General features: G+C 26.1%; 1 protein-coding gene across 1 annotated transcript; it reads left to right on the forward strand.

Moving 5' to 3' along the window:
- The first annotated feature begins 1525 nt into the window (after nt 1-1525).
- LOC113367651 (cholesterol 7-desaturase-like) lies at nt 1526-15154 on the forward strand. Its single transcript, XM_026609238.1, is given in 9 exon segments — nt 1526-1586; nt 1691-1911; nt 2030-2204; nt 4540-4734; nt 7251-7426; nt 9024-9287; nt 11043-11213; nt 14989-15057; nt 15059-15154. Coding segments are annotated over 9 exon segments (1428 nt in total).
- Nucleotides 15155-20794: the final 5640 nt, after the last annotated feature.

The following is a 20794-nucleotide window of genomic DNA, read 5'->3' on the forward strand; positions in this document are numbered from 1 at the left end:
TTGTTAGGATATGAAAAGTAGAACCATGATATTGATGATAAATTAAGTTTTTTTCTAAAAAAAAATTATAAAAGAGTCTGTTGATTGTAGCACAAATGGTACAATTTAAAAAATTATATTTATTTTTGGTATTTTTCAATGTTTTTGGAGTCTTTTTGATGGTTTTATGTTGCTCTCTGTCTCTCTGTAATAAATTAGTTATAAATTATAAAAATAACAATAATTTAAATCAGTATCATTTGTTAATATTTTGACCTGTTATTCAATTGTTTAATTATATTGCATATTGTTCAACATATTTTATTATCAATATATAAATTAATTAAATTTAGTATACAGAATTTGTTCTTCACTTGTACGAAAAGTAGAATCCTGCTTTTCAATGAGAAATTATATCAAAAAAATTAGAATTTTAGTATAAAATTCAGTTTTTTAAAAGAAATTAATGTATTTTATTTTACCTTCTCAATAATCCATTCTTATCTAATGATAAAAGATAATTCTTAAAAATTGTCTATGTTTTTTATTAACATTTGTCTCTCTGTTGTAAATTTATATGCGTAAAACAGCAATTTAATTTCAATTCTTGCTTTTCCATAGATTATTATATTATTTTGTTATAATCTTAAAAATTACCATGATTTATTATTTTCATGAAAAATATGACCCAAAATAAAAATGAAGAGATTTTTTTTAACTAATATGGGTCATGCGATTGACTGTAAAAATATTTTAAAAAATCATGAATAATATAATTTTTTTTCAATACTGAATAGTTATAAATTAAAAAACATCGGGGTAAATTGAAAAATTATTAGAAAAAATTAATAAATTAAAGATTTTTCAACGCAAAATTGTTAAAAAATTCGAATTAAGTTATGCTTGTAATTTTCTTTTTTATTGATTAAATTAAATTATTATTACATTAAATAAAATAAAAATATAAAAAATAAGCATGAAAGAAAATTACAGATTTCTTAACACATAAAGTTTGGTTGAGTAACATTTGCTATTTTTCACTTTATTTGTGAGATTTATTAGAACTTTTGATCTAAACTAGTATAAAATTTAAAAGAGCTCTTCAATAGCAAAAATTAAGTTATAGATCTTACTACTTAATTTTACATGGATAAAATAGTAGGTATTCAATTTCGTGTAGGTATTTGTATTATTTTAAATTACATTTTTATTAGATATTTAAATTTGTAGATATTACCAATGTCAGAAGCAAATTTATATAACAATCAAAGAATAAAATATAACTGTATAATATAATAAAATAATTTCTAACAAGACAAAAATTGACGACTTTAGTAATTAATTTTTAATTTGACACTTACAACTAATTTCTATTAATCTATAACCCTTTTGAACATTTTGTACACATCAAATGCTATACTAGTTTCCAAACAAAGATTTCCACACCGACACTATGCAGAATGTCTGTGAAAACTTCAATTTTGTATTGAAACAAGTATAGTATACTAATTTCCCTAACGAGATTTCATCACACGTACCATGTGAAATGTCTGAAGAAATGAAGTATTTGTATGGAATTTGGTATAGTTCACACTTTTTAGAGCCAAGTGGGAAAAAGACAAATATGAATAAATTGCAATTGTTATTGATTAAATTGATTATTAGTATGATACATGCTTCTTACAACTAGTTTTTTTATTTTTTTTTTTAGAACGAGAAATGAACAAAACGCTTCCAAATGCCCGAAGTTGCATCTCGTCTTCAGATCAGCACTTTTTCCAAATCAGCAGTGAAGAAATCAGCAAAAATTGTCCAAATTTTACTGAAATCATCTATCCTATAACATGGCTCTATATTTTAGGAGCAACTACTACATTTACAGCACTTTTGTATTTGATATACAAAATCTTGAAACCAATCAATTGGAGAAAGGTAATTACAACAAATCAATTCTCATTATTTTAATTAGCTGTGGGAAAATTAACATTTGGCACCGAAATCTAAGTCATAATTTATGTATTAATATTTTATTTATTCTGTTTATTTTTAGGATTTGACTGCGATCGGTTATGACCATTTGCGTGGAGGTTTATACAAGGTTAAATATGCAAGAAGGGCGAGGAAAGTTGGAGAAACGCTGCCTCCGCCGTTTCCCAATGGGTGGTTCGGGATTTTGGAGTCCAAAGAGTTGAAAGCTGGGGAAGTCAAAAGTGTCAATTGTTTGGGTAAGTTGAGGATTAATCAAATTTTTTGGCATCAAGAAGTTTTTATAAAATCAACTAGAAATCAGTAAGACTATTTTTTTATCGGAAAGTCGGCGAAAAGATTATTGAAATCATCCTAAATGTATAAAAATGCTTAAAAAAATTTGCTTAAAAACTTGCTTGAAAATTTCTTTGCTCAAAGTATTAAAATTTAAATCTTCAAATTTTTAAAGGCATTATGGTTTCTTAACTTAAATATTTAAAGACCTTGACAATCTTCGAGGTTTTAACTATTATTTATCAAGGATTTTAATTTTCATTTTTTCATTTTTATTTGTAATTTTAATTTATAAAACTCTTTATAAATTGTTAAAGATCTATGAAGGCATTTCTAGTTTTTAAAATTTCTTACAAAACATATGTATTTATAGATTTTTACAAATCTTTCAGAAATTGTCCTTTCTTTGATAAAATTGATTAAATTTTAAGAGTCTTTAAAGTATTTAAATCACGCACAAATCTTAGAATATCATCATAGCTTTCTATATGTTTTTTCAACTATTTATATATTTTAACAAACATATAGAGATTTTTTTAAATATTTAAATTTTTTGCAAATATTATTGATATTTCCTAAAAATCTTCAAAAATCTTTACAGATCTTATTAAATCTTTAAATATCTGCACAAATTTTTAAATATCTTAAATAATCTCTAAAAGTTTGCCCAAATCACTAAAGATATTTACAAATCTTAAAATATTTTCAGTAAGGATCAAAAAGCTTCACAAAGCTCTGAAGATATTTGCAAACCTCTAAAGATCTTCACAAATTTCTAAAGATCTTTACAAATCTCTATAGGTCTTTACATGAATCTAAAGATATTTACAGATCTTTAAATTTTTTAAGAAAGCATAAAAAAACTTTACAAATATGTGAAGTTATTCAAAAACGTCTGAAAATTTTCATAAATTTCTAAAGATTTTCATTAATCTTTAAAGATCTTCACAAATCATTGAAAATATTTACAATTAAGCAAATTCTTAAAGGTTTAACGCAAATCTTGAAATAATTTCACAAAGTTTGAAAAAATTTATTGAAGTTGTTTTCAGATACCTTCTAACATCTTAAAAGATTTTCACAAATTTTTACATATTTAAATAATTATTTAAAAATCATCACAAATCTTTAAAAAATTTAAAAAAAGTTTCACAGAACTTTACAAATTTTAAAATAAATCAAACATATGTAAAGATCACTATACAGATTTTTACTCAATTTCATAAATATTGAAATCTTTTCACACATATTAGCAAATATCTTAAAAAACTTCACATAAATTTTAGAATCTTTAAAATTTTTAAATCATAAACGATTTCAACTCATCTCTAAAGATCTTAACAAACGTCTGAAAATCTTCACAAATTTCTAAAGACCTTCTCAAAAAATTAAAGATTGTTACAAATTTTTAAATGAAGTTTCAAAAAGCTTCACAAAACTTTGTACATATTCACAAATATGAAGATCTTCACAAATCTTCAACGATCTTCAAAAATCTTCAACGATCTTCACAAATCTTAAAAGATCTTGACAAATTTTATAACTTTGCTTAGGAGTACTTCAAATATATTTACAAGTCCTAAAATAGTATTATGAATCATCAAATATTATCACAAATCTTTGATTATCTTGACTGATTTTAAGCAATTTTACAAATCTTTAACTTTCTCCACAAATTTTTGAATATCTTCACAAAAATTGTAATATTTTTATAAATTACAAAACTTTACATAACTTTCTTAACAAATCTTCAAGCTTCAAATATATTCATAAATTGTTTAAAGATCTTCACAAATCTTTATAAAAAATGGTATTACGTATTCTCAAATATTTTTCAACCAATTTTATATACTTTTATAAGTATTTTAAAATCTTTACAAACCTTCAAAGATTTTTATTATTCTTCGAGGATCTACATAGATGTTAAAGTAGCTTAGATTTCTTTACACATCTTTAGAAAATTTTATGAATATTTAGAATTCTTTATAGATGCTTAAAAATTTTGGAAAATATTTACAATAATTTTAGGATTGAGTGATTTTTTTAAGTTATCATAGAATGTTAATAAAATTTTGAAATATATTTACAATAATTTTAGGATTGAATGATTTTTTTAAATTATCACAGAATGTTAATAAATCTTGAACAGTTTCTTAATATTTAAAAAAAAATGAAATCCAAATATTCAGATACCGAACTTTCTTTAATCTTTTATAATTTTTACACACCTTTGAAAATTAAAAAAAAATCGAAAAAAATATTTTAAAAAGTCTAACTTTCAACTAATTATTTTTTTAGGTCAGAATTTCGCAGTAATGCGTACGGCCAAGGGCGAGGCCGCCGTTTTGGACGCCTATTGTCCCCATTTGGGCGCCAACATGGCAATTGGCGGCGTAGTCCGCGACAATTGCCTCGAATGCCCTTTTCATCAATGGAGATTCAGCAGCGAGACCGGACAATGCTCCGGGGTCCCTTACAGTGTCAAGGGAACAGGTAATAATAAATAGTAAACTAGTGGTGTATGGCATCGTGCCTTAAGGCAAATTGCTAGAACTTCCCGTATCGTAATGAAATATTCGAGGAATATTAAACATTTTCAAATATATTATTACAAATACTGTAACTTTCATTATTTTTGCTATCTTGTTATATCTGAGCAAATCAAATGTAAATCATAATTCAATTTATCTCTATTAACAATCGTCATTTCATTTCGAATTCAATTTCAAAAAAATAGTTGCCAAATTTACACAAAATAGAAAAAGTGCATTTGCAAATAATTCTGTGCGACACTTTCACTTATACTGTGCTTAGCTTGGCGGCATGTTCACATTTTTCAATAGTTTTCACAAAATTGGAAAAGTGCTTCCGTAGTCACAGTCTAATCGCATTTGCAAATAATTCTGTGCGACACTTTCACTTAGACTGTGCTTAGCTTGGCGGCATTTTAACATTTTTCAATAGTATGTTTTCACATAATTGAAAAAGCGCTCCCGTATAGTCACAGTCTAAACGCACTTGCAAACAATTCTGTGCGAAATTTTGACTTATACTCTGCTTAGCTTGGCGGCATTTTCACATTTTTCAATAGTTTTTACAAAATGGAAAAGTGCTCCAGTACATAAACAGTCTAAACGCTCTCGGGTAAACATTTGTACCAGAGTGGCGCTTAGACTGTGCTTAGCCTGGATAATTTTTTGAATTTTTAATCCAAAATCACAAAAATATTTTCTGAAAAAAATAAATATTTCAATTGTGGGAATCAAGTGAGCCATAAATTGGAGAGAAACAAAGGTCATAACATTTTGTAAAGTTTTATCATAAATTTAAATTTAAACCAAATTTTAATATATTTTTATATACAAGGAAATATCTTTTTATAAATTTATTTATTTCCCTACAATATTAAAACATAGACCATATTGTTATTAATATAAACTATTTTTAGCATCTGCTAAACTACTTTCAAGTATTAAAAATTTTTGTTATCACCTGAAAATTCCACTTGCAGCTTATATTTTCTGGGCGTTTCAAGTCATTCTTAATCGTTTAAGATCAAATGTGGAAAAAATATGCTTTTGTATGTACATAACTAACCTCCAAAACGCACAAATAACGATTTTAACATAAGTGCAACTCTAATCACAGTTAAATATTGTTAAGTTTGTGCATTTTGGAGGTTAGGTTTTATGTGTAAAACGTCATTATCATAACATTTCTATTTTATTTAGAGAATTGGCTACTAATTAAAAAATTAGTAAATGATTATCTTATTAATGTCATATACTTCCCGTGGGGCAAGTTATAGTAATCGCAAAAAATTGAAAATGAAAACTTTTATATATCTTTACGTTTTAAAGATTTCTGAACATTCTGGCATTCCTTCGAAAAAATGGATACATGTGTGTGCGGGTACAAACTTAAATATTTTATTTTATATGAAAAATAAAAAAGATGTAATAATTTTTTAATCTCAAAAGCAATTGTTTTCACAATACAAGCGGAAAGTTTTGTTTAGATCATTCAAATCGGACGCTCAGTTCACTCAAAAACTGCCATTTTTTGCGCATTTAGCGCTGTATCTCCGAAACTGCTAGATCTGACTTTGCCAAAAACTAATAACCACTTCTCCCAATCATTACAAAGTGAATGTTTTATGGATCATTCAAATCCGATACTCTGTTCTCTCAAAAACTCGATTTGTATTTTCTGCACTCTTTGCTCCGTATCTCCGTAACGGCTGGATCTACGTTTACCAAAAACTAATCAGCACGTCTTCCTATTAATAGGAATCGAATGTTTTCTAAACCATTCAAATCGGTCGATCCGTGCGCCTGAAAACGTAGACAAAATAAGGCGGACATACAAAACACACACACATCCATTTTTTCTGAGGTATGCCTAAATGTTCAGAAACCTCTGAAACGTGAAGGTATGCAATAAATTTCATTTTTGCATTGTGGACGATTACAATGACTTACTAAGGAAATTTAATAAAAATAATTGTATAGTTGTAATTGTTCTTTGGTCAGAACAGATCTTGATCTTGATCTTGGTCTTGGTTTAGTTCTGGGTTTTGGTCTTGTTGAAATACTTGGTTTTTGTCTTGGTTTTGGTCTTGGCTGATCTTGATGTTGGTTTTGGTCTCGGACTTGGTCTTGAGGTTGATATTGCTCTTATCGTTGATGTTGGTCTATATGTTGTTTTTGTTATTTTTTGTTCTTGTTGTTCTGGTTCTTGTTTTTATTCTGGTTGTTCTTGTTCTTGCTTTTGTTTTTTTTGTTCTTGCCTTTGCTCTTGGTCTTTTTGATCATGCTCTTGTTTTTCTTGAACATGCTTTTGCCTTTTTTGTTACGGCTTTTGCTCTGCTTGTTCTTTTTGTCCTTGCCTTTGCTCTTGGTCTTTTTGAACTTGCTCTTGCTTTTTTAGTTCTTGCTTTTGCTCTTCTTGTTTTTGTCTATCTTCTTTCTCTTCTACTTATTATTTATATTTTTATTATTTTTTTCTAGTGCCAAAAGCTTCAGTAAAAAAATGGGAATGTCGCGAAGTCAACGGAAGTATTTTCGTGTGGCACCACGTTGACCCGGAAATAACTCCGTGGGAAATTCCATCAGTTCCGGAGGTGGAATCCGGAAGATGGATGTACCGCGGAAGGAACGAGTTTTATATCAATTGTCACATACAGGTAAATATAGGATAAAAATGATATTTTTATCCTAAGTCTAATTTTTAACCCTTTCGACTCGGATGCCGTCGCTCCGGCGACAAAATTCATATAAACCTCGCAATGCGCGATTAGAGGGTGTTAAAGTTTTGAATAACTTCAAATCAGAAATTAATGATATGATCCTTACACAATATGAAAAACGCTTTTTGAACCAAGCATTTTTTTATTAAGAGATAAGTAAAAATTAAAATTATTAACCGGTTTAATTAAAGTAATCAGAAAAAATTTGACTCACCTGATCTGTGTACAATCTCAAAAACATTTGCTCTATCGTATGATCTTTCTCAAAAAGTTTAAGATAACAATAATTTTTAAATCTTTTCTAAAAATTCTAAAAATCAGTATGTCCTATTATTCTTGTACACTTGTATATGTACTAAATTTTGGTATCAAACGATTCAGAATGATTTGAAAAACTTAGCTAGAACATCAACCTCTCTTTTCAAAAATACTACCTACATAGTTTAGTTACAAGTAAACTTACATATTTTGCCTGAAATGATACCACCATGTATGTACTTTAATGGTTCATACAGCAAAGATATATATATATATATATATATATATATATATATATATGAATATATATATATATATATATATATATATATATATATTGAGAAAAAAAATAAAATTTAATTCGTTAAATTTTCTGTGATAGTTCTTACCCTTTACATTTAATAAATAACGTGATAAATAGCAGGTTAAATTTTCTAAAAAATAAATTTTTCACTTTACAGTCTGATAATTCTATTTTTGATGATTTTTCAAAAAATTCTTTTTTGACTAATTCAGATCCGTCTTTTACAAATAAATACAAAGGTATTTTTTTATTGCCATATTTAGGTAGTTTTTCACATTATCTAAAAAAACTGTTTTTAAATGAAGGTTTTCTGTTAGTTTTTTCTTTTAAAAATACTTTAAACTCACTTTTCACTCTCTGAAGATCTAAAACTCCAGTTGAGCGTGTTACTGATGTTATTCATAAAGTTGACTGTAATGATTGTAATTGTTCTTATATTGGTGGGAGTTTGCAATATATTTACAAGAGAATGAACCAACATATTTACAACTCAAGAAATAAGAATCAGTTTAAGACAACGTTTTCTGAACATGTGATTAGTTTAAAGTTAAAACCATACTTTCAATACAAAAAACCCTTTTATTTTACATAAAGAAAAGAATTTTTTCCTGGTGTGGTATTTATATTTTTTAATTATTTTAAATTAAAATTAAGTTTTTTTTTAAAAAAAATCTTTGTAAATATTTTTTAGATACTGTTAACAAAGAACTGCTGAATGATGACACACAATCCGTGTCGAAACGTATATTTTAAATAAATATTTTGTATTTATTTGTTTCTTTTATTTTGACTGGCTGAAAATCATATCAAGACATGTCTCAACGTCGAACATAAAAAAAACTAATTATATATATATATATATATATATATATATATATATTTATATATATATATATATTTATATAAATATATATTATTTATATATATATATATATGCATATACATCTAATTATCTATCTATTACAATTTTAGGAGATTCCAGAAAACGGTGCAGACATAGCCCACTTAAACAGTGTTCACGGCCAAAATCTATTCGCGTCAAATAGCCAAACTTCCTCCTCAAACTTTTCCCTAATATCAGAAATTTTAAGCAACTTTATCCACACTTGGAATGCTGTTTGGGAACCTCGTGAAGACGAAGACAAAACCCACAGGGCTGTCATGAACCTTCAACACGCCTTGGGAATCAAAGGGTCCAAATTTAGGATGTTCCAGATGGACGTGAGGGCTGAACAGGTAATAGAAATAATAATAATAATAACTAGTGGTGTATGGCATCGTGCCTTAAGGCAAATTGCTAGAACTTCCCGTACCGTAATGAAATGATCGAGAAATTTTAAACGTTTTCAAATATATTATCGCAAATACTGTAACTTTCATTATTTTTGCTCTCTTGTTTGTTATATCTGAGCAAATCAAATGTAAATCATAAATCAATTTATCTCCAGAACATTAATAATCGTCATTTCATTTCGAATTCAATTTCCAAAAAATAGTTGCCAAAATTGCACAAAATTGAAAAAGTGCTTCCGTACAGTCACAGTCTAAACGCATTTGCAAGCGACATTTTCACTTATACTGTGCTTAGCTCGGCGGCAATTTCACATTTTTCAAAAGTTTTCACAAAATTGGTAAAGTGCTTCAGTACATAAACAGTCTAAACGCACTTGGGTAAACATTTGTACCAGGGTGGCGTTTAGACTGTGCTTAGCCTGGGTAATTTTTTGAATTTTTAACTTCTCGTAGGGTAAGTTATAGTAATCGCAAAAAAATCGAAAATGAAAATTTTTATATATCTTTACGTTTCAGAGGTTTCTGAATATTTTGGCATACCTTAAAAAAATGGATGTATGTGTGTGTGTGTGTGTGTATGTGTGTGTGTGCGTGTATGTACGTGTGTGCCGATACAAATTTTTGTCGACGATTTCGGAAACACGGATGAAGCAATTTGAATAATTCAAAAAACATTCGATTCGTATTGATAAGGAGACGTGCTGATTAGTTTTTGGCAAAGGCAGGTCTAGCCGCTCCTAAGATATGGGGCAAAAAGTGCCAAAAACGGTAACTCAGTTTTTAAGAGAACGGAGCGTTCAATTTTAATAATTCAAAAAACATTTTACTTGTATTGACAAGATGAAAAACTGATCAAATTTTCATAAGCGCAGTTCTATCCGTTTCGGAGATCTAACGAAAAAAGTAAAAAAAAATGCCATTTGGCGGTCAAAAATGATCATTGGACTTATGCACACCAAATTATCAGATATTTTATAGAAATTTCTATAATAAGTATGAATTTTGTTTACATTCTTATGGGTTCCGTACCAATGCTTATCCGTTAGACAGCGACGCGGCGCTTACGCGCTTTATATTTTGTCTCTATGCAGTTAAAGCAGTACGATTGCTTTGAAAAAAGTTCAGATTTTCCAAAATATGTCAAAATAAGTAAGTGTTAAGTAAGTACGTAATAAGTAATAATTTTTGGTACGGGAAGTTCCAGCAATTTGCCTTAAGGCACGATACTTTAATAGCTTTAAGACAAAATTCCACTTACAGCTAGTTTCATTCCAAAATTACAAAAAAAATTTATGGAAAATAGAAAAAGATGCAATAATTTTTTATCCTCAAAAGCAATTGTTTTGTCACGGGAAGTTAATAATAAGAATTTTCATACTATTGACAAAAGCCATGCTGTTGCTGTGCAGTCAGGCGTATTTCTCAGGTTGTCATATAGAAAATTGAACCAAGAAACCGCACAAATGTCAAAAAAACTATCTCAGATAACATGGTCTTTCTGAGTCAGCTTCATAACATACGACTAACGTTGCAGTTTGCGTTAAAACGCCTGAATGCACAAGCAAACACATGACATTTCGACAGTATTCAGTATGATTTAGTAGCATAATGCATGCAAGTTGGAGCGTAACATGGCCTTGCCATAACATTTGTCTGTTTCTGAGTTGTTAATGACTCGATTGGTGTTTTTTTTTGCAGATTGGTCCAGGATATGTTCAACTAAATATAAGTACATCAATTGGACGAATGGTGATTTTGCAAACCGTAACTCCTGTGGAACCTTTGGTGCAAAAAGTGGTGCACAGGATATATTGTCCTTGGTACCTAATTCCTTATGCTTCGTTTGTAATGCTCGGAGAATGCATAATGGTAAAAAAATATATATAATATATATATATATATATATATATATATATATATAAATCTCGTGTCACGATGTTGGTTCGCGATGGACGCCCAAACTACTGAACCGATTTTAAATTTTATTGGCTCATCGTGTGCATATATATCCAACTTAGGTTATAGGACATTTTGAAAAGTAAATTTAAAATATAAATATATAATTTTTATAAATTTTTAAAAATTTTGACAAAAAATGACCAAAAAAAACAAAACACTAAAATGACAAATGTCTAAGGAAATTTCGATATATAATTTTTGAAAAAAAAATTTGACATTTCAAAAAATAAAATTCAAAAACATGTACATATATAGAAATTTCCAACATTTAAATCCAAATTTGATGAAATGCTATATTCAAAATCACTGTTTATAGTTTTAAATCTAATTAAAAATCAATGCTTAAAAATTTGAATAAATGTTGACATGTAAAAAAATTAAATGTCATTTGTCAGTATTTATGAAAATAATTATATAAATAGATTTACGATTTAGATTTAATTGATTAGCTTACCAAATTATTTCGGATACCAAAACTTCATCAAAACATTATAGATCAGAGATCACAATAAAAAAGCGGCATATTGAATTTAAAATTAATCATAAACAAAATTTTGACATTTCACAAAAAAATATTTAACGACTTACTTCAATAAGAAGCAAATAAATTAATTATTCCAAGTTATGCTATAGGCAATATTGCCTAAAAAATTATAGATACAAAATATTATTGTAAAATAAATATTATCATATTATATTAATTTTGGACGAAGAAGGAAATATTTTGACATTTATAAATTTAGTGCATATTGGATATATGAAATTGACATTCACTATTTTTCAATTAAATGCAAATGTAAAAAATCAAATATTTATATAAAAACATATATTTTAGACCGTTGATTTAGACTAATATTTAATTCATTCTTTAATTAAAAAAAATGACAAACAAAATTAAAATAAACAAAATTATATCATATTATATTAAATTTTGACCGAAAAGAAAATATTTTGACAATATAATTAATTTGAAATAAAATGCAAATGTCAAAAATCAGATCTTTATGTAAAAAATATTTATTTCCACAATATTCCTGTGTTGATTTAGCCAAACTTATGAATTTAACAATTATATAATTATTCATTGATGACTTAAAATAATTATTAATTTATTAACAAATAAATAATATTTGAAAGAAAATTTATTGACATATATGACATGACAAAAGTATAATAAACAAAAAACTATGATGCGAGTGAATTAATTTTTGAAGTATGAAATGTCAAATAAATTTGAAAATTATAACAAGTTTTTAACTATTTGTCAAAGAACCAGAGTCCAAATCTAATAAATATTTGATTTTTGGCACTTTTATTAATTTTTTATCAATTTAGGCATATTTTTTATGGCAAAACAACGTTTGCCGGGTTAGCTAGTATATATATATATATATATATATATATATATATATATAGGATTATATTCGTGCTTAGGGTGACAAAGCCAACCAAACACAATTGAGTTTCTCTGTTAGAAAAGATATATTTTATTATTAGTTCTACATTAGACAAAGTTTTAAATACAAAACCTTACATACCAGTTAGAAAAGAAACGACATTTAATGTTATTAATCACAATGTCAGTTCCTAAACACATTTGCACTATTATTTACTATTTTAGAGATTATTTTACTTTTACGAAATTTTATTATTTTGTAACATATTTTAAATTATCACTTGTTTTGCTATCCTAATATCATAGGAGCTGTATCTATGACAATCATAACGCGCAAAATTTAAACTAAACTAGCTGTAAGTGGAATTCTGTCTTAAGGCAATTAAGGCATCGTGCCTTAAGGCAAATTGCTGGAACTTCCCGTACCAAAAATTATTATTTTTTTAAAAACAAGTAACATTTTTGAAAAAAATTTACTTCGAAAAAATAAGATTTTTGACAAACAATTAGACAAAAAATTACTTTTTTTTGAAAAAAAAAATTTTTTAAATTTTTTTTTTTTTTAATTTTTTTTTTTTTTGAAAAAAAATGTTTTCTTTATTTTGACATATTTTGAAAGATCTAAACTTTTTTTCAAAGCAATCGTACTGCTTTAACTGCATAAAGACGAAATATCAAACCGCGTAAGCGCCGCGTCAACGTTTAACGCGTAAACATTGGTACGGAACCCATAGGAATGTAAACCAAAATTATACTTATTGTTAAAATCTCTATAAAATATCTGACAATTTGATGTGCATATGTCTAATGATCATTTTTGACCGCCAAATGGCATTTTTTTTTTACTTTTTTCATTAGATCTCCGAAACCGCTAGACCTGCCTTTATGAAAATTTGATCGGTTTTTCACCTTGTTAATACAAGTAAAATGTTTTTTGAATTATTAAAATCGGACGCTCCGTTCTCTTAAAAACTGAGTTACCGTTTTCGGCACTTTTTGCCCCGTATCTTCGGAACGGCTAGACCTGACTTCGCCAAAAACTAATCAGCACGTCTCCTTATCAATACGAATCGAATGTTTTTTGAATTATTCAAATCGGTTGATCGGTGTTCCCGAAATCGTCGACGAAAATTTGTATCCGCACATACATACACACACGCACACACACACACACACACACACACACGCACACACACATACATCCATTTTTTCTAAGGTATGCCAAAATATTCAGAAACCTTTGAAACGTCGAGAAATGCAAAAATTTTCATTTTCGATTTTTTTGCGATTACTATAACTTGCCCTACGGGAAGTTAACAAAATTAGGTATTTTTCTTTACATATATATATTAGGGTGGTCCTTAATATGGACATTTTGGAATTTTCTTGCTTCCAAGGGCTCAAATGCTTCCAAAGTAATAAAAAAATATTGTCTAAAAATTTCCGCTCTTAATATTAACATTTAGATAGTTCGCAATTCAATTAAAAGTTCAGTTAACAATTCAATTAAAAATTAGTACACATCTTAAGATATAACATACAAAAATTTTCTAACTCTAGTATAACGTTTTATATTTTTAAATATTTTTCAAAATACTCATCAAACCGTGGACTTTCAACTATTGCAAGAGTGCATTTTTTACAAAATTGCACATTTATAGCTTTATTTGTTAGAAACATATGTGATTTTATATTTTTATAATTGAGTACATATATTAGGTAATGACATACTAAAATTTCATAGCTCTAGTATAATATTGTATATTTTTAAAACATTTTTCAAAAGTACTTTTCGTATCATATCCAACCGTCGATTCGCAACTAATAAAGATAGAGTATGCAGAGTTTAGTTATTAAGTAAGTTCTTGCGCCATCTGTGATAGCATACTTGTAATTTTTGATGGCAATTTATTACTGATAATATGAGTGTCCAAATCACTAATAAAATAAATATTTTGATGCAAAATTAATTTTGATGTCATGATGAATAAATATTTCGTTAAACAGTCCACATGGATTTAATTAGAGGTTAAGTGTTTTATAAATATTTTCAAGTGAGTTCACAAATGCTATCACAGATGGCGCAAGGATATATGGTAAAAATGAATGTACGAAACTTTTAATTGAATTGTGAACTATCTAAACGTTAATATTAAGAGCTAAAACCTTCAGATATTTTTTTATTACTTTGGAAGCGTTTGAGATCTTGAGAGCAAAAAAAATCAAAAATGTCCATATCAAGGACCACTTTAATATGTACATAATTCATTTATCTATTTATTGTTCTAGTTTGAGCGAGACATAGCAATTTGGAACCATAAAAAGTACATGAACAACCCTCATTTTCTAAGGGAGGAAAAAATCGATAAAAAGGTACCGTACATGGTATCAACAGTTTTACTCGGATCAGAGCAAAACTTTCAGGGAAGCCACTGAAGAGACACTAGATTGGTAATTAATATTAATAATACTTATAATAATAATTTATAAATAATTTGATATAAGACTAGATTTAAGTTTCACATAGGGACCGATTCTGAGGTAAAACAGACAAATGTTATGGCGTTTTAAACATAAACTGCAACGTCACTCGCATGTTATGAAGCTGGGTCAGAAAGACCCCATGGTTTTTTTGACATTTGTGCGGTTTCTAGGTTAGTTTTTCTCTCTGACAACTTAAGAAATACGCCTGACTGCACACCGACCGCATGGCTTTTGACAATATTAAGTATAATTTTTCTTAATAACATGGCCTTGCCATAACATTAGTCTGTTGTGCTGCAAAATCGGTTTCATAGACTAAATACAAATTAGTTAATAATTTTATTTAATAGCCAAGTGCTGAGTGATAAGTGTTGAGCATTTATATGACGTACTTATAAATATTTATAAGAATATTTATTTATAATAATATAGTAGTAATAAGTGGCCCTACACCAATTTATTTTTAAGTGTTCCTTTCTTTGACAATCTGTATATATAAATGAATATGAATCATCTATTCAGAAAATGCAGTCATTTTAAAATTACATCAATTTTATTTCTTTCAGTATATCATAGATGTCGACACTAACCGTAGCACGTAAATTTACCCTTAGGTTCAATTCTCCGATAAGATTTATATAAATGTAAAATATAGAAAAGAAAAACCTGATTAATTTGACTAACAAAATATACGCGTAAGTTATATATTTTCAACAAAATCACAAATATGTTGTAAGAAAAAATGAAATTAAATTTTTAATACGTGTAATATATCTAGAAATATTGTGAATTGAGCTGAATTTGAAGCACACTAGCACCATCTGGGATATGCGAAAACACTCATAAAGAATAAAGCGTATTTGTTCTAAATTTTACACCTTCATGACAATCTTTTTATCGGCTTCAAAAACGTTTCAAGATACAAAATTATGCAAAAAAACGTAAAAGTTTAGATTTAAGATTTTAGACTTTTTTATATAATAGTCGTATGAATACGTGCTTAAATTGATTTAATCAAATTTTTGTCTTTGCTATTTAAAAAACATCTAATAAAAATGGATGTAAAAAATACAATACACTACGAAATTTAGTAATTTTTATTTTAGGTATATTAAACATTTTTAAAGGTTATTTTGACATATTTTTTATCGATTTAACCAATTTTGTCTTTGGTTTTTGATTTAAAAAAAAACAACAGCTGACGAAAATGGAAAAAACGTATTATTTTTTTGGTAAAATACTAATGATTGATTAAGAAATGAGTAAACAATTAGAAATAATAATAAATCAATGATAAAATATATTTGTTGAAAATTAATAAAAATATCGACAGAAATTTAAACAAAAAATAAAAAATATAGATTTTTCATGCATAAGGTTTGTCTATCATCTTCTTACTCTGACTAAATGTTAGATATTATAATAAAAATGAAAATTTTGTTGGGTATTCAATTTTATCCGATTTTCATTAAAATAAGAGTGAGATTATAATTTGTTATGAGCTAATTTTTCTTTCATTTTTAATTTTTGAATATGTTTAAAAAATTATATAAAGTGAAGTAAATCCAAGAATTCGCATATTTTAAATTTAATCTTTTAAATTTAACTTTAAAAAAATTCTATAATATTTAAAAATAATTACAAAATAAATAAAGCAATCAACAAACACAATGGCAATCATGTTAGTAAAATAACATATTATATTTCTCGGTTACTTTAAAAAATCAACTAAATAAATATATTTAAAAAAAATTGAATTAAGTACACATGTTTTAATATAGTCAAATTTTATAAAAAAAAAATCTATAATACTTTTAGACAAAATCTAACAAATAAATTTAACTTTAATACAAAAAACAAGTAAGTATATAGGTAAATCTAAATATTTATTTTTAATCTTAATTTTTGCTTAGTTAAGTTTAAAAATTAATTTAATTTTAAGGAATTACGTCACTAAATAGCATTTAACTATTTAGAAAATAATTTTAAAGATACCATTTGTGATTAGTAACTAGTTAATAAATTAGTTAGTTAGTATAACTATATATTTATTAGTAGGTACTAGTAAAAATCTAATCAAGATGGAATAATACGACCTATATTTAAGTTCCTTAATGTTTATTAAAGTATATAAATATTTTTTCAAAAAATTCAGTAATATTAGGGTAGTCCTTAATATGGACATTTTCAAATTTCTTTGCTCCCAAGGTCTCAAATGCTTCCAAAGTAATAAAAAAAAATTCCTTAAATTTTTTTTTTTAAATTACCTTTAAATGGTAATAATGTACATACGAAACTTTTAATTGATTTGCGGACTATCTAAATGTTAATATTATGAGCTTAAATTTTTAGACAATATTTTTTTATTACTTTGGAAGCATTTTAGAACTTGAAAGCTAAGAAATTCGAAAAAATGTACATATTAAGGACCACCCTAATATATATGTATATATAGATATATACGTGTGTGTATATATAATATTTATTTATAAATAGTTTTTATAAAATGTACATATTCTAGTCTGTACTTTTAACATAAGTTTATTTTATTTAAAAAATACTTAAGGCATTGCTCACGTACAATATATTATATAAGCATTCATAAAATTAATAAAATTAAATTATAAATATAAAAAATAAGGAAAAAATAAAAATTTGAATATAAATATATATATGTGACAATAATTGACACACATCAATTTTTCAGGCATCTGTCAAAAATGACACATAATTTTTAATTTTTCATTCAAAATTTAGTTTTTCTATTTTAGTTTAGTTTAATAGTTCTATAAAATTTTCAGTACTTCAATTTAATTTTTTTTTAATTTTCAGTTTTTCCAAAATGTGAATATTATTTCTATTGAAAATGGAAACGACAGAAATTTTAGAAAAATTACGGAATACGTTTAAGGAGTCCAAATATGTAGGTGAACCTATACAAGGGTATTTTGTACCCGATGGAGACCCTCATCAAGTAATTAAAAAAATATATATAATAAATAAATATTTATTTGAGAAACTCTAAATTTTACACAATGTTTAGTTAATATTTAAATTTAAAAGCTTTAGTAAAAAATTTATAAAGCAAAATAACCTTTTTTTAACTTGAAGAAATGAGTTTTTTTAGGGTTAAAGAACAAATCGCCGAACTTGATTTTATCGGAAATATAATGAAGTTAAATATGAAAATTTTTAAGAATAATTTTTATCAAAGAGTAAAAACTCTTTTATAAAGTATATATAATTGCAAAACCTATTTAACTGTGCGTACATATTTTTTATTACTAAAATACTAATATTTGTAGCTATTTGTTACCTTTTTGCGAGGTAAGTGTAAATGATAAATCCAAAATTGATACAAGTACTTTAATTTTTTTTATTTTAAGACTAATTTATATTCTAATTTCTAATTGATCTGACTTATTTCTAATTGATCTATTTAATTATAATATTATTTGTTGAACTATAAATTTAAAAAAAAAATTTTTTTAGTCTACTTTTTTCGGGGTTGGCGTACAATCTGAAATAATTCCACCCTGGAACAAATTGAGGGACAAAATTTTACGCGTAATAATTATGAACTTTTTATGAAATATTTATAGAAATAGAACGCATTTAATTAGACGTACCTAATTTTTAATATAAAAAAATTAATATATATACATATGTATTATCTTTTTCCAAGGTAAGTCAATGATAAGTCAAAAATTGATATACTTTAATATTTTTATTTTTTTTTAAATTTCAATACTGATTTTTGCATGAATAATAATGTACGTATAGTGTTTATGAATATATATAAAATGTGCACTAACGTAATAAATGCATATTAAATGTGTAATTATATTTTGACTATTATTATTGAGCCCAGCATAATTTTTTCCCTGACTGATATTTAACCTGAAACAACGCATCGTTTGAGGTTGACAAACAAATCGCCGGACTCGATTTTCTGGGAAAACCAAATAAAGCTAAATTTTGTAAAAATAATATAAATTTTATACTAATAATATAAATCTTTATTTATAGCATTTGAATAGTATAAAAATATTATATTATGAATAAAATCAAATCAAATAATTTGATGTAAATACGTGATTATAACATTTGCGAATTTATATGAATTTAACAGTTTCAATTGCTTTTTTTAAAGTATACTCAGTTAGTGTAGAGCTTTATGATCTAAGAAAATGATTTTAATTATTTATTTTTTCACAAATTTGCTAATATTTGATGTAAATGATTTTATACAATTACATAAAATTGTTACAAAAATTTTGTCTCTAGTTTTTTAATAAATTTTAAAGTTTATCGAGTTGCTGTAGGGCATCATGATGTTAGAAAATAATTTTAATTATTTAGTTTTTTATATATTTGCTACATATTTAATTTAAATTAAACAAACCGTATTAAAGTTACTAGAGTTGCATTAAATATATGCGGAAGCAAGTTTTATATCAAGAAACGATTTTCATGAATAGGTGTATTTATAAATCCGTTTTGAAGTACAACGATTTATTGTAAAGCACTAATATCTTAGAAAAACTTTTATATTATTCAATTTTATGCAAATTTTCTGAATATTTCATTCAATTCAGACAAACCATTTTGAAGTTACAAACGATTTAATAAATAGATGTAGAGACGAGTTTCATATCAAGGAGAAAATTGTTTAAGTTTTAATAAGGCGTTTTTATAAATCTATTTTAGAGTAAATCAACTTGCTATAGAGCATTATAATGTTAGAAAATTGTATTCTTTATTTAATGCTATATAAATTTGCTAAATATTTCATTTACATTAGAAAAACAGTTTAAGAGTTACAAACTATTAATTAAATAAATGTAGAGATGAGGTTCATATCAAGGAATTTTTTATTAATTTAATCAGATGTACTTATAAATAAATTTTAAGTGTAATAAGTTTTTATATGGCAAATAAATATCAGCAAATAATATAGACAATTTAATTTTGTATAAATTTGTCGAATATTTAATTTATTTTAGACGAACTGTTTGAAATTCACAAGGAATACTGTAAATAAATTTGGTTTCCAGTTTACAATTTTAGTCACTCATAGTATTTTATTAAATCAATGCTGTAGAACATTATAATGTTAGAAAAAGTGTTTTTTATTTAATTTTGTATGAACTCTTCTAAATATTCGATTTATTTTAGATAAATTGTTCAAAAGTTACAAGAGATATAATAAGTACGTTCAGATACCAGTAACCATCAAATGAACGATTTTTGTCAAATAATTGCGTAGGAGTACATTGAAAAATTCAAATTAAAATATATCGAGTAAAATATATCTCAGACAATATAATACTTTATTCAATTTTGTACAAATTTGCCACATAGTCCAATTAAATCAGACAAACGGTTCAAAAGTTGCAAGAGATATATCAAATAAATGCATGAAGGAGTTGCATTCACAATTTTGATGAATTTTTATAAGGTGCTAATATAAGTCAATTTTAAAGTATACTGAGTTGCTGTAGGGCATTATAACCTTAGACAATATTATACACAATTCAATTCTCTACAAATTCCTCGAATAAACTGTTGCAATCAGACTAACCGTTTAGAAGTTACAAAAAATATAATA

Source organism: Ctenocephalides felis, unplaced genomic scaffold (genome assembly GCF_003426905.1).
Source record: "Ctenocephalides felis isolate EL2017-DRISC unplaced genomic scaffold, ASM342690v1 CF-g0.4_SCAFFOLD_01170, whole genome shotgun sequence".
Classification (NCBI taxonomy): Eukaryota; Metazoa; Arthropoda; class Insecta; order Siphonaptera; family Pulicidae; genus Ctenocephalides; species Ctenocephalides felis.